This window comes from Numenius arquata, chromosome 7 (assembly GCF_964106895.1).
Source record: "Numenius arquata chromosome 7, bNumArq3.hap1.1, whole genome shotgun sequence".
Classification (NCBI taxonomy): domain Eukaryota; kingdom Metazoa; phylum Chordata; class Aves; order Charadriiformes; family Scolopacidae; genus Numenius; species Numenius arquata.
The window spans coordinates 36513212-36536910 of NC_133582.1; the positions used below are offsets into that span (position 1 = coordinate 36513212).

The 23699-nt window shown below is 42.8% G+C and overlaps 1 protein-coding gene across 1 annotated transcript in view; it reads left to right on the top strand.

Annotated features, from left to right (window-relative positions):
* The window catches only part of NPSR1 (neuropeptide S receptor 1), a 62401-nt gene that overhangs the window by 33233 nt on the left and 5469 nt on the right, over positions 1–23699 (top strand). Inside the window, exons 3-5 of the mRNA XM_074150659.1 lie at positions 8993–9096; positions 9442–9535; positions 14385–14586. Coding sequence (XP_074006760.1) covers positions 8993–9096; positions 9442–9535; positions 14385–14586 — 400 coding nt within the window. The remainder of the gene's footprint in view (positions 1–8992; positions 9097–9441; positions 9536–14384; positions 14587–23699) is intronic.

A 23699-nucleotide genomic window follows, 5' to 3' on the forward strand; every position in this document is an offset into this window, starting at 1 on the left:
ATGACTTTAAACTTTTGACATTAGATGTACAAATACATCATTAACACCTTTTAGTCCATCATCTGTACTACTGCATTTCTAATTGCAATCAAATGGAAATTATGCTGAAAAGAGCTTTTGCATGCACTAAAAAGCACTGAAACAAAAAGCTACATTAAGAAGGTAGAGATTTTTCTGTTCCCTTCTTGCATACTAAAGCAGTGATATTTATTTATTATCTTCAGTTAGATTGTCTGTGTGCCACCAACAATAGAACATGGGTTTTTTTTTTCCCATCTTTCCAAAAGACTGTAGGACAAAACACCCAGCATTTTCATGTTGTACTTCCTCACCTGCTTACAAATGTTTACCAGGATTTACGGAATTCAGGTCAAAGCTATCACATACGGCACTACAGAGACTTAGCTATTCTAATAAGACCACATGCTCAGAAGTCCATTTTGGTCAAATTCAGCCCAATTATAGAACTGAGATCCAGACCATATGTAATGACATCTTCAGCCTGTCCTGGCATTGCAGTATATTTAATGGAAAGTTCAGTATACATTTGCACATGCTACCTTTTCCACATGACGGCTTTACAAGGCAATTCTGCAATGAATCTGACCGGTATGCTTTTGTTCATGCCATCAGCAAATACCAGGGGAAATAAAGCAGGTACAAAAATGGGAATGAACATTTTTCTACTGTTCTGTAATTTTAAGCCTGCAGTTGGACAAAAATTGAGCAGCAGTGTGCGATATCACTGCCTGAGCATCCACAGCATCACTCCACAGCAAGGGTGGGGTGGGAAGGAATGGTAGGAAGAGATTTGTTAATAAAGACAAATTAAACAAAACCTTAATGCCCTCCACAGTGGCAGGGAATGCTGAATTTTAATTCCTAGGGACCTGCTCTCCAGCTCTTTTGCAAACGCTGTTTCTTAAGAGGTCAACGTTGTGCAGTACATGCTTTTCTCAGCCCTTCATCTTTTGACCTGGATGAGCTCTAGAGTGAGGCAGGAGCCTCACTGCATCCACCCTTTACAACCTCTAGCCTGACTCTGGGGGAGGGGGACCTCAGAGCAGAAACATAAGTAACGCAATAAATAAATAAAATGCTCACCCAGTGCAACAAAATTTTCTGTCACTTCTTATGAGCCAGGCAGAGAAAAAAAACCCATCAATTCTGCCACTGAAAAAATCCACATAGCTCTAAGAGGGGGAACTGAACAGGTTTCCTCTTGAAAATTTTCAAGTGGGTTTTGTTTCATCCATTAGGTTTTGTGTTCTGCTCCAGGCTGCCGGGCCTGAGGGAGAAGGCGCACAGGAGCGGCACAGTACATGCTGCCGGTACGTGTGGGAAACCTGCTGCCCCACACCTGCGGCAGCGCAAGCATGCAGCCGAGCAAAGTGCTTGTGGATGTGCTAGCCGATTCCCCACAAAAGCTTAAAAACTCCCCCGAATTCCCAAAATTCCCCCGAATTTTGGCCCCTGCTTTTCCCCCCGCTTTGCCTGGGCTTCTCCAGCAGGGAGCTGGGATCGTTGCACCACCTCAGCACAACCGCATCGGCTCCACATTAACGCTTCTAAAAGACTTAAGTTCAGGGTGGGTGGGTTCACAGAAGCCCCGAGGGGTGTCAGCCATCCTCCCCGCTGGTCCCAGCTCCAACATCGTGCCCAGGTGTTCTGCAGTGCAAGGGACCGCAAACAGCTACAAACTCAGGCAAAGACAACCTGGAGTGATTGCAGCAAGGATGAACGGGCTATCGAGGTGCTCTGCTCTTGCAGAGGCACTGCAGGGGGCTCCTGGGGGCTCAGTGTTTTAAGAGCAAAACTGTAGTCATTTTAAAAAGCCTCTTCTAGGTATCTTGTCCTGTAGGTGCCCAGGTACATAACCTATTTCACCATCAGCTGCTGAATGAGACCAGAGGAGTGGGTATGTTTTCTAGCTAACATGGTCAAAAAATTATAGAAAATACTTGCAAAGCCACATGTGGTGTTTTCAGCAGAAAGCACAGGCTAAGAGAAGAATGGGAGTAAGAATGCAATGACATGAGCTGCAGGGGGGTCTGCGGGAGGTAGGGCAAGTTCTCCTGCTCTCTCCCCTGTGCCTGTCCTCGAGCCAACCTGCCACTTCAGGAGCCCCAAGTACAGTTAAATTTAAATTGCTTGCACCCTCAGGTCTGTAACAAAATCAGCTAGGGGTTTACTATCTTGCAAGGCAAGATCACAGCACTCTCTCTTATTAGCTGACAGCACATTAAGCCTGATACTGCACAGCAGTGGCAGAGCGGCGATGGCTGCCTTGTCACTTCAAAAATCACAGACAGGACCTTATTGCTGTAATAGAGCAGTGATGCCATTATTTTTTTTTTTAAGGGTCTATCTCTCCGTTGCAGGTAGGTGTAAGGAAACTGCTGCTTCTGGTGCTTCCAGAGGATGTGCTCTTGCAGGAGTCGTAGGTGGCAGGAATCCACATCCCCCAGAAATGAGCCATGGGAAATGCTCAGCCCTGATGAGGACCTCGCAACCCCTGTCCTGCCTTACCAAATGTTGCTGCTGCTGGGGTGCCTCGTGCAGCTTGGTGCCTTCGACAAAGCAGAACAAAACACCCCTCGTTAAAATGGAGTCACTCTGTAAGCAACACGAAAAGAGGGATGAAATTTCAGTAGGAGGCACAGCTTCACCAAAAAGTCATGGATCACCACATCCAACTTGATAGGACTGTTCTCATCAGGGGAAAAGATCAAACTGCAGTTGAGATGACGTGTCGAGTTTTTTAACCCACAGCAGCTCACCAGCAATCCACTCTCCACTTCTGACACAAAAGGCTTTCAGCATCTTTAGGGTGAGTGTCTTAAGGGAAGAGTGGTCTCACTCTAATAATCAAATGATAGAGATATTTTCTTGCACACTTACTAGCAGAGATTTTTGTTTTAACCTCCTTAGTTGTAAGGAAAGAGACGCCTTGAAGTCTGCATGAGGCACATCCCTCTGGCATTGCCATCAAGTCAATGAATTGCAATGAACAGATTAACTGGTGCAGTTGTAACCTGTCTCTATTCCCCTGCTAGACCGCTAATTACCCCCATTTGTTTTCAATAATGGACTTCTAACTCTGTGAAGGGTTTTTTTGCCATGAAAATTTGTCTCACTCACGGCAACAGCAAGCCCCCATTCAGATTTGTCCCTCCAAGGGTAATGTTTTCTTTTTCACATTTTTGTGCTGGTTGGCCATACAAGGCAGCACCCGCCACCCAAGCTGCTGCAATCACCTCCTGAACCGAGCGGTTCCCGTGCTCAGATGCATAGAGGCAATGCCTGCACTTGGTCGTTCCCAGAAAAAAATCCAAAGGGATTTTGCTGAGAACGACAGAGACTTGGGTAAAATTGGTCTTTAGGGCCCAAGATTTTCACAGGTTGTTTCAGTATCTGGTGGATTTCCCAGCCCCAGATGCTGCAGCACCACGTTCAGCATGTTTTCACCTCCTCTAGGAACAACAGGCTGCTTCTCCTTCTCAGTCGTTTTCTTGGTCTTTTTGATAAATGCTGTTTAAAAATCCTTCGTTTTGAAATGCTGGTGGGTTTGTAAAGCCAGATATTAGTTCTGTCTTTGAGGACTGACTGCAGTCATGGCGACAGGGAGGAGGCAGCTGAAGCGTTGCAGACCTGCCTGGTTCATGCGGCTCCAAGTTCATGCCAATCCCAACATGCAGCTTTTCCCTCCCTGTGCACCCCAGGCAAAGCCATCTTTCCTCCCTACGCCCCTCTACTTTTCCTTTTTATTGAAGTCTCATGGAATTTTTCTTTCAAATTAGTTTATAGAAACTCCACCTCTCCTCAAAAGCAAACTCCTACCATCCCCATGACACCAGTGCTGTTGTCTTCTCTTCAATGTGGAATCATTTCGTCTGCATCATTTTGTGAATATACATTTGACTTATGTTAAAAGTCACAAGCTATCACTTGCTGGTATTTTTATTTTCTACCAAAAGGGAATATATGTCATTATTTGATTTTCTGCCTATTTTTCTGAGGAATTAAGTGAGCCACACTGTTGCCTAGCAATGCAGGCACAGAACCACAGTACACGCACCACTTCGTGGCTAAAAAAAAAAAAAAAGAATATTAAGAAAGCAGTGGCAATGACAAGTTCACACACAGTTATGAGCAAAGGTTGATTAGCACTGTTTTAAGGAACGGGCTTGGTGCCATTTGGCCCAGGAACATTAATCAGTGAAAGAATACAAGCATCTACTGTGCAATCCACCAGCTTAGTAAGGAGCAGTGAGGATACCAGCAGTAAGGAGGACACTCAATGGGGAGAGACTCTTTAACAGGGAGTGGAGCGATAGGATGAGGGGTAATAGTTTTAAGCTGAAAGAGGGGAGATTTAGATGAGATACCAGAAAGAAATTCTTTGCTGTGAAGGTGGTGAGACCTTGGCCCAGGTTGCCCAGAGAAGCTGTGGATGCCCCATCCCCGGAAGTGTTCAAGGCCAGGCTGGATGGGGCTTTGAGCAACCTGGTCTGGTGGGAGGTGTCCCTGCCCAGGGCAGGGGGTTGGAACTGGATGATCTTTAAGGTCCCTTCCAACTCTAACCATTCTATGATTCTGTGTTCTATGATTCTATGACACTGGGGTTTAGAGTGATGGATCAGCTATGTTGGTTTCCTGTACCTGACATTTTCTGCTTAGGACATCAGTGATGTAATCCAGTGACATACATCAAGGTGTACACTTACCAAAAGAAACCAGGGAACGTGTGGTCTGCTGAGATCACATTACTGAAATCAGCTGACTAAACGCTAACCTCTATCACAGCAATCCGAATTACATGGCAAATGAAGATTTCAAGATGCTGTGGTTGTGGCTGTAATTGCATCTGAGATGATACGTGGGTGAAGAGGATTCATCTACCAGTGACTAAAGCTCTGCTGGTAATTCATGATCACAGAATCACAGAATCTTCTTGGTCGGAAGGGACCTTTGAGATCATCGAGTCCTACCACAATAAAAAAAAAAACAAAAACAAAAACAAAAAAACAAACCACAAAACAAAAAAACCCTCAAACACCAAAAATAAAACAAAAACAAAAACCACACGAAACAAACACCCACAACCACACACCACACCCACCCACAAACAGACACTATAAATCTGTATCAGATTTATAGCACATTGGGGCTTGGTGCGGAAGGGGACCTGTAGGCTAAAGCAATCTTGCGAAGGTGTGAAAAACATGAAGTCTAATTATGGTGGCTGTGGTGAGCAGTAAGATAACAGAACAATGAGCAGCATATTCATCGTCTAAATCACTAATAATGGTTTGCACAAGGTACTTGTGGCACTGGAGAGAGGAGGACACACAAGAAATGGCCGGGTGGGACATTCAGGGCAAGAAGTGAATCGGTGGAGCTTGCGTGTGTGCTTGGCACAGAGCTAACCGGTTAGCTGACTAGAGAGCGAGTTATAGGTGTGTAGCAGAAAACAATGCACAGAATCAACAGGTTAGAGTGTATACATCAGGGAAGAGTAGCACAAATTTTTTGTCATAATTTTTAGGTTTGCTGCATTTTTCCTGCATGCTGTCTGACCTGTGCATGAGGTACATTATTTACTTGGTGGCTCCATGTAAAGTAACCTGTGTCTGCATGACAAATGCTTTAAAGATGTGCAGTTGGGTCAGGCTGAGAGAGTCTGGTCCTTTGGAGAGAGGGGGTAAGAAACACCCTCTGGAGCCGGCAGTAGAAGAGCAAGGGAGTGAGAAAAGTTGGTCAGGTGCTTGGTAGGACTGGAAAGACAAGAGAGATTTCTGAAACCTGCAGAGGCCATGCAGGACAATGTGTGGGGGAATGCTTCTATAATTAAAGGGTATTGAGAAATCTGGTTACTTTGGTGCACACGCACAGCTGGCTGTATCTGCTTTGGCACGCACATGTGTGTTGTGCTCAGGGGCACACACTCAGAGGACCACGTGCTTAGCCCTTTGCATGGATTCAGAAATGCAGAAACTCAGAAAGAGCTCTTAAAATATACCACTGGGGGAGAGGAGCTGAGACCGCCAGCACGAAGCTGTGAGGTTTAAACCTTGCTTAAAAGCCTCTGCAGTCACCTGAAAAACCTCACTCAAAGGCTTTCAGGGGAAAGACAGTTCTGAGTTGTCTTTAAAGCTCCTGAAGTACTTAAGGCTGTAGCTGCGTTGGGAGGTAATGCTGTGCAGAGGGAACAGACCTGTAGCACGACAAAGAAGGAGCTGATATCCACACTGTGCTTTTGGGGGGATTACTTCAGTCAAGTAAACCCCGTGTGGTCCGTCAGCCTGAGCACCGGCTGGTAGCTGCATGGCATGGAGTGGATGAAGGTCACCCCTGGAGAGCACCTTCAGGGCAAGCATCAGCTGAAGTGAAGGCTCATTCCACTGTGGCTTCTCCATCACGTGGGGGCCAACTGCAGATTAAAAGCTTAAAAGCTGACGTGGGCATACACTGGAAGTGTTGCTTCTGGGTCTGCCCAAATTGCTTGCACCCACCACGTGGCTCTGCACCCAGCGTCCCAGAGACCACCAAGACACTGGCCCATCTCTCGCCTCACCTGCAAGGACCCACCTCCAAAACTCTCTCCTAGCACATTGGAAAGGATGGCAAAATGGCCGTGAGAAGGGGGAAATGAGGATACAGCTGAGGTGCCTTCTCTTCTGCTTCCCTTTCCTCTAGAAAGCAGGAGATGGGTGGGAGGGACGTCAGCCTCCGTGTCCTCCTGCTCCGGAGGGAAGCTGAACCCCCATTTACCGCCTTCTTGACAGATGCTAAGACCATCAAAAGCTGGAGGGTACCCTGAGGTGAAGCTCTATTGATGTGTATTACTTTGAACCAATGAATATTTCATTACTGGAGAGAGAGAGAATATGAATCAATAATTCAGGAGTAAGGAAAGGGGAAGGACTGGATTTGAACCACTGCTGGAAGATGCATTTCACTTTTTGAAACACTTAAACTCTGTGGTTTCTTCAAAGACCACCTTAATAATATACACGTACAATCTTAAAGCCACTGTACTCATCAGAGGAACAATCATCCCTTGCCCCATTACTCTAATCAATAAGTAACATTTAACACAAGGTTTCAAACCACAAGCTTTCTATTGGAGGTCCTCTCTGATCCAACCTCCCTCTGGAGGCAGAGAGAAGAGAAAGTGGAGAAACACCAGCAGAGGAAAGAACAAACCAGAATTAATTGAACAATGAAGTCAGGAGGAGCGAGTCAATGTGGTTGTGCACAACAGCAATCATATTTCTGCTCTAATTTCATTCCGAACTGAGACTTGAAGAAAAAGAAGAGATAAAAGGATTACTGATACAGGAAAAATAATCCTAGTTTTCCAGTGAAGAAAAATAGGTTGCTTCTAAAGCATTAAGCCGAGATCTCAATTTCCAGCTAGAAGTATCTGGGATTTCTGGAATTTCAAAAGGCTTGAAATATCTTGTTTCCAAAAGCATACATTTCAAACCAAAAAATCTTCTGATACGGAGGTTAGAATGTCTTTATCACAGTCAATTTTAGAGGTGGTTTTTGAATGTGTAAAATGGCGGTATCAAAATGAAACATTGTACCTCACCATTCTAATTTTGTTTTTAAGTAAAGTTTCTTTGTAATACTTGTTTTTGTCCTGATAAATTGTACAAAATGTTTTCCCAACCTGCTCTCTCCCTTTGTGGTAAACTGTGCAAGAAGAGCAACGTGCTGTGTTACTTGAAGTGGCAAAACACTGGATTGAGACACGTTTTCTTCCACGGACGGCACTTAAATCACGTATCCTGTCCTACAGGGAGAGAGCATCTTATTTATCTTAGGTTTAAAGACAAAACTTAATATCGCCCATATGTAGAACAGCAGTACCAGTTTTTGCAATTCCTGAGTAAAACTTGCATCACTGTGAGTGTTCATTTCTACAATAAGAAGCAGGACAAATGCTGGAATATCTCCTCAGATTTTCTCAAAAAAAAAAAAAAAAAAAAAAAGGAAAAAAAAAAGATGGCCTGAGGTGTATTCATTTCGGTGAATGCAGACTACAGGAGAAGTACAGACATAAGTAGGCTAACTTTAAGCTGACAGAGCAGGGTTAGTCATTAAATAATTAAGTTTGCAAATAAAATCCTGACAAAATTTTCACTAACTTCAGCAGCGTTTGGATTTCACCCCAGGTGCTTTCACAGGAGACATATTTCTTTTTACAGTAAAATAAAAGGCAAAAAGGCATTAAATGGTTCAATATTTGGCACAGCTGGGATCGAGACAATGCGCTTAGAGACTCACCTACAGCTTCTCCAATCCTGTATTATATCCACTCCTCATGGAAAACCTGGGGGTCCTTAGCAGCTGGCGGTGAGCCCGGCAGGCTGCAGTATCAGGGCCACCCAGCAGCCCCCCTTACATGTCTCATGGACTTAGATTTATGTGGAAGTAACACCCAGAGGTGATTTTGTTTTTTATGCACCTCACAAAAAAGTGAATTGTTATTTGAGGAGGAATTGATCTAAGTTTAGGCAACTTCAGTATAGACGCGGGTATAGACCAGGACCTGCATCCAGCCTAGGGCTGATGTGCCTGTCTCAGCTGGTCACCTCACATCCCTTAATTAGAAACGGAGAGAAAAAGGCACTTTTAAGGGTGCAGCTCATCCTACCTGTTCGCAATGCCAGCCAGGCTGGACCCCAGCCCAGAGGGCAGTGGCCAGTTGTGCTCATGAGAAACCAGATGCTGGCTTTGATGCTTAGAGGAATCCCACCTTGTCTGTCTGAATGGTTTGGTTTTAAATTAAAAGAAAATAAAACCACCAAACTTTAAGCGTTTTCTGAGGCCCTCCCAGCTCATCTAGGATTCTTGATGGACCATCAGGTCACAGCTGGGGGAGCTGGCACATCACGAGGGTCATACCTGCCCTTGTAGCTCACCTGCAGTCCATGCGTTTTGCTTCTTTTAATGTTTCTTCAGTTCATCTTCTTTGCAGATTCATTCACGGGACTCATAAACATAATGACAGACATCATTTGGCGTTACACTGGAGATTTCATGGCTCCTGATATCGTTTGCAGAGTCGTGCGCTACTTCCAGGTACAGAAACCTCGTGCTCCCCTGCATCTCCAAGCTTGCATGGCTTTGTGCCCCCATGGCAACAAACCCTAACAAAAATGCTGCATACACATTTTTGTAGTATCAGAAGTGCTAAATGCTGAAAGTGTTCATTCAATGTTGAAACACTTTTAATTAAAATTTATTAAATATTTTAAGTTTTGCGTACAAAGTAAAGGACAAAAATCTGGGTGAAAAAAGGGGTTTCTTCATTTTCCTTCTTTTTTTTTCAGTAGTTTTCAAATATTCTTAGTTCATTGCTCTTGCTGACATTATTTTCTGCAATAAATGTGTCTCAGCTGCTGCCTCCTATCCCTTCTGCCCCAGGTGGTCCTTCTATATGCCTCGACTTATGTCCTTGTGTCACTAAGCATCGACCGGTATCACGCCATAGTTTACCCAATGAAATTCTTGCAAGGAGGTAGGAGAATTTCTGTACCTTGCTATTGCTATGGATATTCTTGGGTAGTTTTTTAGTTTCAAAATTATTAACCTTGTTGTTGCCATGAATTATTCATTCCTGCTGTAGCAACATTTGGACGCCGTTACAGTTTTCCAAATGGCAAAGGAGCTGTGGTTTCAAGATTTATTTAGCTGCATTTACCCCTCAGCAGTTTTTTTTTAAGCATTGTGTTAGCAGAGAATGAAATGACATTTAAAAAATTATAGAGGTTTTCATTATCTTCCAGCATTTTGAGAAGGTTACTACTGGCAAAAGCTATCTCTCGTACCACTGTACTGGTTCTAGGAGCCGCAACAGTTATATTGTCTATTTATTCACATGAAAAAATAACTTGGAGAGAGAGTGTAGCACTGAGAATTCATACAATAGTTTGATAAGAGAACTTCAAAAACTGTAGCATGTAAATTTGGATACCTATTGTTTCTCGTAATTTCTTCTATTTGTTATTTTTACAGCATTCAAATACATCCTGGCTGCTTAGCAGTACTATACAAAGAACATGATTTCTTTCCTACAGAGCCTAAATGTGGGACGTTAAGTATGTTGCACTGAGTGAATAAACAGAAATAGCAGGTGGGGAGGAAGGGGAATGGTTACAAGAACCATGAGCTCTGGAAGATGCGCTTTAATCAGACGCAAATATCATTCTTGTTTTGGGGTAATGATGGCTTTTGACAGCCTGCTCTATTCAGGGGATCGGATTAATGGTCCTTTCTGGCCTTAAAAACCTATGAATCAATCACAGCCCAGGCAGCGTTGCAGCTTTGGCAGGTGTTAAATTCTGAAAACTTCAAATACTTTGTGAAATTCAACCTCGTATCCCCCATCGTGCAGACCAACTTTTTCAGACCCAGAGGGGATTGACATCAAGGTTTTTTTTACTGGGTTTTGGGAGGAGTGGCGTGCGCTGCAGCTCCTGCGGGCATTGAGCTGGGCTTGGGAGGGCTCCCAAACCACCTTGAAGCACTGAGTGACGGCTGAGCAGGGCGAGCAGTGAGACAGGCTCGCTGACATTTCGTCTTCACCCGTGGTACAGGAAAAGCAGCCCTTGTTAAATCACCGCCTGGGCTTAGTAAAGAATTTGGCAGTTAATCTTTGCAAAGCGCTTTGAAGTTGAAAAAAAAAAAAACCCCACCAAACCACCTCAAATCTGTATAAAAGCCTTTTTTTAACTCGGTTCCATTTCCTATACCTATAGTGTGAAATTTTTTCTTTCCTTTTTAAGACTGGAGAAGGGCAGACGTTGCACCCAGCCGAGGGGCAGCAGAGCCATCAGCTGGGTGCAGCTCTGGGGGGAAAAAGGCCACAAGCAGAGATAAGGCTGGCAAAGGCCACCTGTCTCTGGCAAGGGCTGGCTACACACTGATGGACAAGCAAAGACCACATTTAAGTGCAAAAAGGAGGCATATATTTACCATAGCAACTTCCTGGAATATGCATAAATATTTACCTTTTACACCCAGCTATTCCTAGGAGAGGTGTTGGGAGGGAGCTTTTTGAAATATCCTTTTAGCTCTTCTGCAGGCAGAGAACAAAGAGATTTACGAAATTTTGTCATTGGTAATGACACAGAGAAACTTTAAAAACAGTTCTGAGTCAGCTTGTGGCGCATTTCTTTCCAAAATGAAACACTCATCCCCCCAAATCATTCAATCAAGAAACGAAAGAGTTCTTTCTCCTTAGCAGTTTTAAAAATTATGTTTCCATATAGCCTTGAAATATAATTTTGGTGAAAAAACTCAAACACTTTGCTTTGAAAATGTCAAACAATTTCTTTTTTTTAAATTGTGGTTTAGTTACTAGCCTCAAGTCATGTTAAAACACATTTGCATGACTTCTTCGAAAACAAACTTCAACAGTTAAATATTTTATACTCACTTTGCAAATACATAAATGACCACAGAAAGTGCAGGACATGGAAGAGTTGTACATTCTAATCCTAATGCTTTGACTGTGTGAGGCACCTAATTCAATAATCAAAGGGGTCATTTAAAAAAAATCGTAAAATAAAGGTTGAAAAGAAAAGAAACTGAGAAGCTATCGCAGAAGACATTTTATAAATATTTTACCATATTGAAAAGATATATGCAAGCAGGATACAAACTAAACAGCAGGTGACAACAGAACTGCTTAAGTAAAAGACAAAACCCGAGTAGGTGTAAACTGCCCGTTGCATGGCTTTGGGCTGCAAATGGTAGAATCATGGAATCATAGAATTGTCTAGGTTGGAAGGGACCTTTAAGATCATCTAGTCCACCCATCAACCTAACTCTGATAAAAACCATCACCAAACCATGTCTCTAAGTACTATGGTCCAGCAGATTAATGAGATTCTGGAACAGCCCTCTCCCTCTGGATCTAATTTTAAAATGGCACTGGTTTTATAGAAGGATTGCATAGCACTGCTCTTCATGGTAGAAAGGACCAAAACTCCTCCCAAGAGATGCCTCCCCACCACAGGTTTCTGGGAGCAGGCAGATGTGCACAAAACCACGGCCACAGAGCATGCATGGTGGAAGTGGAGAAAAGGGGATAGTGACATGAAAATGTCCTTTAGGAGAGTCAGTGGCAGAGCTCACGACAGGTTCCCGCTCCAGCCCTCTGTGTTAGTCTTGACCCCCCCAGTATGAAAGACCCTCCATTTAAAGAGCGATATTGTTTTTAAGACTGGAAGAATAGAATATCACAGTTTAAAAGCTGTTATTTATTTGATTCCATTTATAATTTAGGTAGTTCTGGTTATATTATTTGCTGGCTTTTAGAGCATAGTAGAGCATTTACAGAAAAGAACATAAAAAAACCCCTGCTTGCGAGACAGCCAATTAACATTTGTCTGATAAAACAAAAATCTACTTACCTAGATGCTATCAGTGCCCTGTATAGCCCTTTGGCCTAGCAAGGCCATATTCTACCAAAAACAAGGGACATTTAAAAACAAGATTAAATGAACATTGCAGGTAATGTTTTATAAAACACAAAGATAAAATACCATTCTTTCCCAACCCAAATTGCCCACTTCTCTTCAAATTAAGGGTGTTGCTACACAGTGCAAAAAAATAAAGTATATTATCCAAGTATGATCTTTTCCCCTTAGAAATAGACATGTGGGCCCCACTGAGGCTTCTATGTATGTAGTTTAAGTAGCTAGCACACAATAGAAATGCCCTTTCTGCCAGGAAATGTTTTATGAAACTTACTCTTAATATTCCTTCTGCTAAGTTTATTCTGTTATGCTTTGGGAAACTTTAAGGTTCTCTTCTGCCTGTGCAATATTTATAGACTTAATCTAACCCACTCACTTCAATGTCATCAGAGTTCCCTTAAGCCCTAGGTTAGCTTAAAAATGAGCAGGATAAGTGAATATTTGCAACTGATGTTTTATAAAGCATAAAATTACTTTTTGAATGCTTCTTTCACACTTTTGTATTCCTCTTTGAGCTTCAAGGAGGAAAGACGTTCTTCTTGATATGCATAGTTCAAAGAGATTTTCCATTTCACACACAACCTCGGGTATTTTGTAGGACAATAAAGTATTTCAACACCAAAGCTTCCCAGATCAAAAAAAAAAGCTTTCCCCATCTGTTCTTCTCACAATCTGACTCAGGAGGAATAAATTCTGCTGAGAGCCACTGGTACTCCACAGATCAGCCTTTTTTCTCCACGCTTCTCATCTAGAACTACATGGATTTTAGCCAGAAGATGCAGATTTGTGAAGACAAATGCCTTGGGGCTGATTACTCCAACCCATTGATTTTTGCAAAATTCCATGAAGGAAGAATTTAGTTACTAGCCTCAAGTCATGTTAAAAAGCAACAGAGGAGGCCAGAAGTCAAGGGGAAGCAGTAGCCCAAACCTGCCAAGTGTTTGGGGTTTCTTCAGTTCCCAGTCCTCACCGTGAGTTCCAGCAGTATCTTCTAGTCAATGTTGGTTGTGGCAGATAAAATAGGGCTGAGCACTTGAGCACCAGCCCACCGTCATCAGCCCTGTCTCATGGTTAGCAGTCCACACTTAGCACGGCTTGAGCATGTTCCCATCATCAGGAGCTGGGTTTGGTCCCTGCTGTGCCGTGGCTCTCCAGGATGATGTTTCTTTGGGGCAGTAGAATTGCAGTTGGAGTGAAAGGCAGCTGGCTGTGCACTTCTGTCCCCATCCTGACCAGAGGTGTTTTCTCTTCCCTGACAGGAAGTGTTTTGCAAGCTGTCTCACTACCAGGTGCATCAAAATTACCATTTATTTAATTACCATTCCAAGGAGGATATTTTCCCCCTCCGGTACATCCAGTATGCTTCAACCTAGTGTATGCTTCAAGTGGCCCTTCCTGGTCTCAGCCTTCCTCTGTTATCTGTAGCACAAGGGTTCCTTCTTCCTTTCTATCTCTGTGTCCTCCTATTGACTGCCGCTTTGCGGTGCCAGGGTAAGAGCGCACAGTAGGGCAGAAGCCTGAAGTCCTTTGTATTTTTTTCATGTTGTTGTCTTGGTGGCACAGAGGAGCCTTTCATTTCTCCTGTTTCTGACTTGCTGACCCTGACCAGTGCTTTCCTCATAGCGCTTCAGTTTCACTGGACCCTCCTCATCCTCAAACAAAACATTTAAGATGCAAGCCCATAGCAACATGACCTTTCATCACAAGAAAAAGATGAAATCCCCAGACTCCTTTGCAGTCTCTTCAGCGTCAACCAGCTGCAGACCAAAATTCGCTTTCTTCACCCAGTTTCCTCCCCCTCCCTGCCTTTCTATCAGTACTGCTACAAGGAGCCAGTCACACCAGCACCCCCATTAACACCGTCTGTTTGACTCTGTTACACAGAAAGACAGGCGAAAGTTCTTATTGGAGTGGCCTGGAGCCTCTCTTTCCTGTTTTCCATACCGACTCTGATTATTTTTGGGAAACGGCAGCTCTCCAATGGAGAAGTGCAGTGTTGGGCTCTCTGGCCTGATGACTCCTACTGGATACCCTACATGACGGTGGTGGCTTTCCTGGTGTACTTCATTCCTCTGATCATTATCAGGTAAGCCTCAACCGCAGCCATCAAGCGTGTGGTGAAAGCTGTCAGGGGTGCAATCAGCTTAATGCCTTAATTTCTACTCATTCATTACGGTTTCATTTCCACGCTGGCCTTATAGCTGCTTCAGTTTTTATCACATAATGCACGGGTCACTGTACTTGCCCTGGGTGTTCTCCATGCCATATTAATAGCCAGAAACATTCTCTCGGAAAAAAAAGGACTGAATCTCTAAGTGTGTCCACTTATCTCCACAGATTCAGGCTTGAAACATATCGTTATAAATCCAGTAAGAATGTCTGGCTATTATGACAAAACATAGTTTCAATGAAAGAACAGGGGACAACACTTAACGCTAATTAAACTAAAATTAACTTAAAGTGCTCTCAAGCTTCATAGTACTAGGAAAGTGTTTCTTCACCAGGACCAGAAAGAAATCTCCAAGTGTATGAAGTTGCCAACCACTCCTACAATATGAACAAATAAAATTTTTCCTGTTTTGTAATGGGAAATCTGAGCTGCAAATATTTGAGACTGATTTGTCCAAAATTGCAAAGATGATCTGCAGCAGAATCTACTTTAAAATGGAGGTCAATCAATATCCCAGCCTGTGCTTGGTGATCAGGGAATTTTATTGCCTCCCTCTAGGGTGCTGCCATTAGCCACCGTTAAAGGAAAATTACCTAGCCATGAGGAGCTAATAATGCAAAGGAGCAGTCAAAAACTAATGTGGAAGAGCAGTGAGGCTTCTTAACTTCCTTGAAAGGCAGTAACTTGTTCTCTGAGCCCAGCTGTATTCCTTTTCTTTCTTTCCCTTTTATTCTTTTTCAGTAGCATGGTTACAATAGGATTTCTCGGTGTCTGTCTCTTCTTCTTAGTGACAAAGAAGACTTCCCAGGACTCCCTTTGTTCCCCATAATTTGGTGACATGCTGTTTGGGCTGTGAGAGAGGAGCTATGTTTGCATGTCCCTTGGACATCTCTCATGGTCCCTCTGCTTTCCCAGCAGGTGATGAGCCATGAGTTGCAGTTAGCTTCCTGCTCATTAGCACCTCAGACCAGAGCAAGGTGGGGGGCCTGGTCTTTTCTAGACGATGACAGGACTGACTAGATAAGCTAAATAGTAAAGACAGTGTTGTGGGTTTAGTTCCTTTCCAGTTCAGTTTTTCCTTGAAGTTTCTTACTGTTTAATCACACAGATTAGATTCTGCAGCTTCTAATGGAAACGAGTTTATCTCTGGGAGAACCAAAACCACAGCATGGAAGCGGTGGAGCTTGGAGCATGGTGGTGCATGGAAACGGTGGTGCTTGAGCTCGTCCAGCTGACTTTTTGAGACAAATTCAACATTGACCAGTGTTGGTCCCTAGAGACAATAGGTCTCTGTCCCAGGGACAATTTTTATACTTTGCTCATAACACATCAGTTTGCTAATCCTTCCATTTTTTTTGTGTCAGATTGCACAGATATACAAGCAAAATCATGAGAAGTTCTCCTTGAAGGAAGGACATGATAACAACAGAGAAAAACTACTCTTAGTAGTAGTACTCTTAGTAGATTATCCAATTGCTCTTCCTTCCTAGACAGCATCCTTTCTCTTTGTATGTTTGCCTGTGCCTTAAAACCAGCCTACCTTTAAACAAACCAAAAAAAATACTCTTGGGAATATGTAAATAAAAATGTGGATCTGCAGCTCAGCACTGGCAGAAAAAAAGAATAAACACCCAGAGAAGAGACAAGAGGTCATTTAACTGCACAGAAGAAATGGCACTAGAAAACTTTGAGGCTGGCCATCACTATGAGAGGAGTTTTGTTACAAATTTTCTGAAGTAGCTAGCAATTAGCAAATTCTAGCCAGCATCTGAAGTGTTTTAGGAAAAGGGCCCGTAGCCTGTCCAGTTGTCAGTCGTTCCACGGCTGTGTGAAACACATCTCTTTCTCACTCAGACTTACAGATTCGCCCACTTGCTATTACAATCAACCGCTCCTTTTCACATGGCATATATACTTGTTTGGCAAGAAAAGGCAAGCTACAGAGCGACAGATTTTTCGGAGCTGGTGACATTGTGTTCCCCTCCTCCCCTGCCAAAGGAAGATATTCAAACCAGATCAGCTCGGTGACTTGCCTTACAGTAAGTCCCTGGAAGCAAGAAGGCAATGAAGGCACGAGGGGAAAGGGAAAGGCAGTGAAACTGGCATTGCATGAGATTGCCCTGACAGCTGAGACACGAACAAAGCACCCTAAAATTGTTTGCAGCTTTAACCTGAAGCGACTTTGACATGAGAAGTTTATGGCAGGCCAGGAACCGAAAACGCTGTCCTTGGAGCCATGGGGGCAGACCAGTGCCCAAACACGTGCCTGGTTTCAGTGTACGTGAACACAAAAATGTACACGCTCCTGCGTCCTTGCCAGCAGAAGGCAAATTTTTGACAGGTTCTACGAGGTGTCAGACACTGGGAGGAAGGAAGAAGGGTGGTGCAGGGACGGATTTTTTTGTGCCCATTTATTTCTAGCTGTCAGTGATACTACTTTCTTCAGAACAGAGGGGATTTTCTAAAACCACATAAAAAGAGGATTACCATCAGGGCAAGGTCAGTAGAGACATTATGAACAAATGCCATACAGTTTGGAAAGAACTGGCCCGTTTTTTAGAACATTTTTTCAAGTTTCAAGCACACAACTGAAGGTTGCAACTTGCCAGCTGATGCATCTGTAAAACATCTGTCAATAGAGCCTCCAGGCGTGGCATCTATTGCTTTAAAATTTCTTGGCAGTCCAGGAGTTTAAAGCTAATCCACCTGATGTGGCTGCAGCATACCAATGCTCCAGTGAGCAGCTTGCAGCTGAGGAATAGCAGGAATGGCTGCTAACATCTCCAAGGACTCGACTTCTCTGCAAAAAGTGTTGTTCCACTGAATAATTCCGGATGCACAGAAAGTTTGATGACACACGAGAGGGTGTTTCATAAGGGTGAGAGAGACCACGTACACGCTAGTGGGGTGTCACTCTGCCAAAAGATTAATTATAAAAATGAAAGGTATTATTTAGTAAACGAAGGAAGGAATTTTGTGATATTTTTACTTTAGTGGCCTTTAGCTGAAGATGTTGTTAAAAAAGGCCACAACATAACAACAGAGACACAATCCAAAAATGCATGATTAAAAAGTCAAGGATCAGTGTCTAAGAAGCCAGGAATACGAATAAGCCAGAAGCCAAGGCACATGCCAGACTTACTAAGGAAGAGGGGCAGGGTACACACAGAGAAAGAATAAGACCTTTTCTGCAATTATTCATTTTGTTTGAGCAGCTACTTTATTTTTTCTGCCAAAGCAATCTGATTCAGCTGCATGGCAGGTGCCTGATGCAATGTGGGACACTGGCTGGCGGAGTTAATTCTTAATTAGTTCTGCTGCCTGAATCTGCTGAAAACCTAACCTCTAGAGCAAAGCAGTTCACTGATGACAACACTTTTTCTGATGCAGTTCATCTGAAGTGCATACAAAGGATAAAATTTTACTTTTCAGGTGCAGGACTTAATTCCACACTATATACGCCGCTTTGGCTGAGCGGTTTTCACTTGCTACAGTCCAGGTACCATCAGCTTTTAAGCTTCTCTCATCCATCCCTCAGCTCTTTTGGTAGAGCTGATTTCACATGTTCCTGACACAGCCTTCAACTAACTCACAGGAGTTGTGTTATTCCATGGCTGCAGCCCGTGGAATGAATTATTTAGCTGATAACCTTATGCTTGGTCTGGAAAACCCTTCCACCAATGAGCTAATCCCCCAGACATGGTGTGAGCAAACCCTATAGATTCCAAGCTAAAACAGGAACCAAAAAAAAAAACAACCTGTCCTTTTTTTTTTTTTTTTTAATGAATCATATAGTTGTTTAGATCGGAAAAGAAATTTCAGATCATCAAGTCCAACTGTTAATCTAACACTGCCAAGTCCACCACTAAACCACATCCCTAAGTGCCACATCTACATGTCTTTGAAATACCTCCAGGGATGGTGACTCAACCGCTTCCCTGGGCAGCCTGTTCCAATGCTTGATAAACCTTTCAGTGAAGTAAGTTTTCCTAATATCCATCCTAAACCTCTCCCGGCACAACTTGAAGCCCTTTCCTCTCATCTTATGACTTGTTAGTTGGGAGAAGAGACCGACCCCCACCTCACTATAAACTTCTTTCAGGTAGTTCAGAAAGAGATAAGGTCTCCCCTCAGCCTCCTTTACTCCAGGCTGAACAACCACACTTCCTTCAGCCTCTCCTCGTAAGACGTGTGCTCTAGACCCTTCACCAGATACGTTGCCCTTCTTTGGAAATACATATAAAAAGGCAATCTATGAACAAAACTGCAACATCCCTCAAAGATTTAAATACTTGGGAGGTCTCTTCCCACCACTTCTTCACAGCTGGAGAATCAGCAATCATTTATCAAACAGCTTGTGGTTTTCTGGCGAGTTTTTTATCTGATTATAATACAAACGAACAAGACCTGAATAATGAAAAGACAATGAAAAGCTGTGATTAGATTTTTAACCCAAGCGTGTGGTTATCTTTGGGAGCTGGGAGAAGGGGAGAGTATTTGCTCTTTTCCTGTAGAAGTTTCCCTCCTCACCGCTATCTCCGTGTCAGTCCGGGAGAGCCACACATCCTGCATCAGGCTCTTCTATGCAGCGCTTAAAAATTTGGCCTGCTCTTCCCTCTTATTTAGACTAATCTACCACTTTTCCTGTAGTTGATATTGTCAACCTACCAAAACCAGAAAATTCAGGAAAATTAATTAGGCAACCAGCAATAGTTAGTTCTCTCCTATTGTGGGACAAGTGTCATCAGCTCTCTCTCCTATGCCAAGATATGCCAAACAAAGCTCAAATGGTACCTGTGAGAGTTGAATACCTCTGGGATATTGCTGAACAGAGGTTAAATACAGGTCAGATCACGATTACAGACTGCTTTCTTGCAAATATTAGCACCTGGGCCCCTCAGGTCCTTGTGATGGGGAGTCAGGAGAGCTACTGGGTTTCTATTCTGTATTACTCCTTTGTGCCAAGCCATAATTATATTCTGGCACATCCAGAAATTCAGAGTCTTTTTAGCTGTTACTCATCATTATCAAATATTTTTTTTATATTTTAACCTGATAAGCGTAATACATAGATGCTTATCTAACACAATTAAACACAGGTTAAAAAAAAAATTGCAAAATTTCCTGTTGAAACACAGAGGAAAAAAAATCCATCTGCTGTTTAAAATCAAAATTCCAAAGAGAACATTTGCTTTGGAGCAGCAGAAAAATAATTAGAAGATAAAAACCCGAATCAGCTAAAAGGAAAAATATGGAACTAAACCCAAGGCGTTACACTGAAATTTAAAAAAGATTAAATAAAAGGTATTTGTTTGCATTAAATCAAATAAAGGGAATAAAAATGCCATTAATAAAAATACCAAAGGTCATTTTTTGAGCTTGATTCAGCAAGCACAATCGTTTTTGCTTGCAATTTCCATTTCTAAATAAAAAAGCCCTGATCTTGCACATATGTCCAAATATCTGCCTGTCTATTCACTTGCCCATTATACGTGCCTGCAATGGTTTGTTCAGATGAAGTTACATGTGCCTTTTGTCTTTGGATAAATAGTGCTGTAAATTATCTACCATGAAACACAGCTGCATCACTTTGCACAAATAAAGTACAGGAAAAATAGGCAATGCTGGATGATAATAGAAGCAATTAGCAGGGACCTTAAGTGCATTTTTTGTAAAGGCTCATTTTACTAATAAATACTAGGTGGGACACTATCATAGTGCAATCATTTATTTAAAATAAAAATAGAAAATCTGTTTAAAGAGTGGGCAGACCAGTAACTCTTATGATTGTTAATATCAATACATAGCTTTACCAGAAGACATTTTATTTTCCAAATCGAAAGTGATCTATGAATTAAAAATAAAGACAGCGTGGGATTATTCACAGTAGCATTTGTATGACTAAGCATAAGTTAGCTATTTAGATGCACAAAGAATGCTGTAATTACCAGTGGGGTCATATTAAACACCACTAATAGCATGCTACAATCAACATGCATCTTAGACCTTCAGAATTTGGATCAAGCTAAATTGGTTTTGGAGATGGAACAAATTTAATTTGCTGAGATACATCCATAGTCAGAACCACATTCGTCTATTTTCCTGCCACCTTTCCATGTGGCAGGAATTTGTATGTATTTTCTCAGGGCTAGAAAAAATAGCTGCATTTTCAGATCAACAGCGTGTCCTTTCTGTCCTATCTTCAAATTCTGAGCAGCTCTTTCTTGAAAAGGCTTGGATTATTTTTCCATCCAGGTTTGAGTACTCCACCTGAGCTCTTTCTTCCTTTTCATTGGTCTCTCACCTGCAAATAACCGGCCACAACAACTCATATAGCATTTTAGCATCATACTGTGCATTAAAATGACTGCAGCACATGTGTATGTAGCACCCAGGAATCCCCAGGGAGGGCTGGGAGACCAATGCACTATGCACTTCCAGACACAAAGAAACCTGACAACATCTGGACCTAGCCAAACGTACATCACATCTCCTCGTGCTGCCAGTGGAGACCAGAGCAAGCAGTATGCAGGCACATTACACGAGCTGGAAAATGAGGTTTGCGGCAACGTGTACAGTGTGCTTGTACATCTCAGCAGGGAAGGCTGAGCATCTTGATGTTGAGAGGAAGGGAACAGAGACTACAGTACTGTCAGGATGGTGCAGACTGTCGCTGAGCACCCTCCTGTCCATCCAAACACCAGTCGTCATCTGTCCCCTGCTACTTTTTGCTCATCTGCCACTTCATTTTTCATCAAGTGGGAATTTCTTCCCACCCTTTGAGATGTCACCAACTGCCACGTCCTCCTCCAGCCACCATTTACAGAAAGAAAGAAGCTACAGATACATTCTGAAAAAACCCCCTGCTTTTCTCCTGTAAGAAAAATACAGCTTCTGTTCCATAAGTGCTCGCTATTTATATGCAGATGCCTTTTATGATCTTAAGCTTTGGGTGACACATTTCTGGAAACTCCAGTTTCTCAGCTCCATGCCAGCATAGCTGGAAAACAAAAAACAAACAAACAAAAAACCAACAAAAAAAACCAAAAACAAAAACAAACCCCCCCCCAAAAAAAGAAAGAAAGATTAGGCACTAAGGCACTAATAAGATCTGGAATCCCAGCGAGATCAAAGCATAAAGATACAACTGTCCCTGGCAAAACAATCACTGGGAAGTGTGTCTGGCATGACAAGTAACTCATCTTTCCTAACACTCACCCTGAGCAGCTTTACACCACCGCTGGCCCCGTCCCGACAAGGAAGGCTCCAATGGACCCAGCTGTAGAGAAAAGAAAGATGAACAGAGGCAAAAACACCAGTACAAACCCATTATGTTGGCAGCACTTTAGAAGTCACTGGATTAAACCAGGAATTAAACTTTCCTCTGGACTTCTGAAAATGAAGGATTCAAGTGAAACAGCATGTAATCTGACATGTGAAATGCCAAGTGTATTCCGGGGCCTGATGTCCCATCCCATGACTGGTGCATGAAGAAGACAGCTTCTATAACTGCATCCAGTCAAAGGGATGCTCCTACCTGACTCTGCAGCCAAGAGGGCAGGATTTCTGGGGTTGGAGGGTATGCAAGTGAGGAATCTGACTTCATAATTCAATATTTGTAGCTCCTGGCTAGAAGAAGGGAGTCTGAGTATTTTGACTATCGAGTTAGTCTCCTTCATCCTGATGCTCAGGCAACGCTGAGAGTGTCCTGCTGGACACATGCAGGTCTACATCAGAGGGGATATTGTTTCAACTGCAAATAAAAAGGTTAGGCTAGAGATAGCAGGCTAGGGAGAAAATAGAAACAGGACATTTAGGAGCTGGCTGGAAATTTTCTTACAATTATTGTTATAACACATTCTTATTCATCGGAACAATCAAAAGAGAAATGATACACGAATTTTCCACCATTGTCAGTACGAAGTACAAAGGAAGTCTCAATTGCGCCCGCTGATAAATAAACAGGTTCTTGAAAAGCCAGGAGATAAAAGGACAATGTTCAAGTCAGCTGGGAGCCACACTGGACCTTTGAAGGGATTAAGGAGGGCAGGCTGGAGTCCACAGCAGATGCCTGCGAAACTCTCACTGGGCAAGTCCGCCTCTGCTCTGCTGCACAGCCCGGGCTGCACCTTGAATTTCCAGCTCTCCCCTAGTGAGCCTGGAAACCAGATGGCTCAAACTCCTGCAGAAAGGAAACCTCCAAGGCACACAAGTGCTGCTTTTGCAAGTGCATCTAGGAATTGAGGGTGCTGTAGGAAAGGCTCATATATCAGCCTGAAAGCTCTAAGAAGTACAATGTCTCTTCTGATATTAAAAATAAGCCACGTGGTAGTAAGACACATCTTTGTCTCTACGAAACATCCTGAAATAGTCTCCCTAGTTGCACAGTCACCACTAAGGTTTATGGCAATTAATGCCCCAGGCATTATGATGCTTGGTTTTTACATCAGAAAACATGGCAACCTGAGTGCATTAGCTGAAATATTTTTTAATTATTTTTGTCTTCCTTAGCAGACTAAAGAGGAAAACACCAGTCAAAAGTATGCTGTTGCTTAGTGATTTTAGCTGCATGTTATTCACACTTGCAGGAGAAAAGGCAGACAGAGCAAGACCTTGCACTTTTTTTACGTAAATTGCTGAAAAGGTAACATCCTCATCCAGGATGTGGATTCGAACAGCTCTTCACCTTGAAGGAATTATTTTTACCTGTTCTGTATTAAATAAAGAGAACTCCAGGTTTGTTATCACCTAGAGAAAAGTCATAACTATCCAGGGTCATTGTGGACTAGGGCATTTTTCTTCTTTCCCATTAAAAGCAAACGTAAATTCCCCTCTAAATATGAAAATTGTGGTGGAGGTGGTTATGAGTAATTTAACTTTTCCCATTTACCTGCTACTTCTGTCCTCCTCGGTTCCAGTCCCAGGACCTTGAGACCTCAAAGTGAGCAGCACCGTACTTAACTGCATTTCTCATGGATCTTGCCCCTGTCCATGTCCCCAGGACACTGCTTTATTTGTCAGCTTTACGC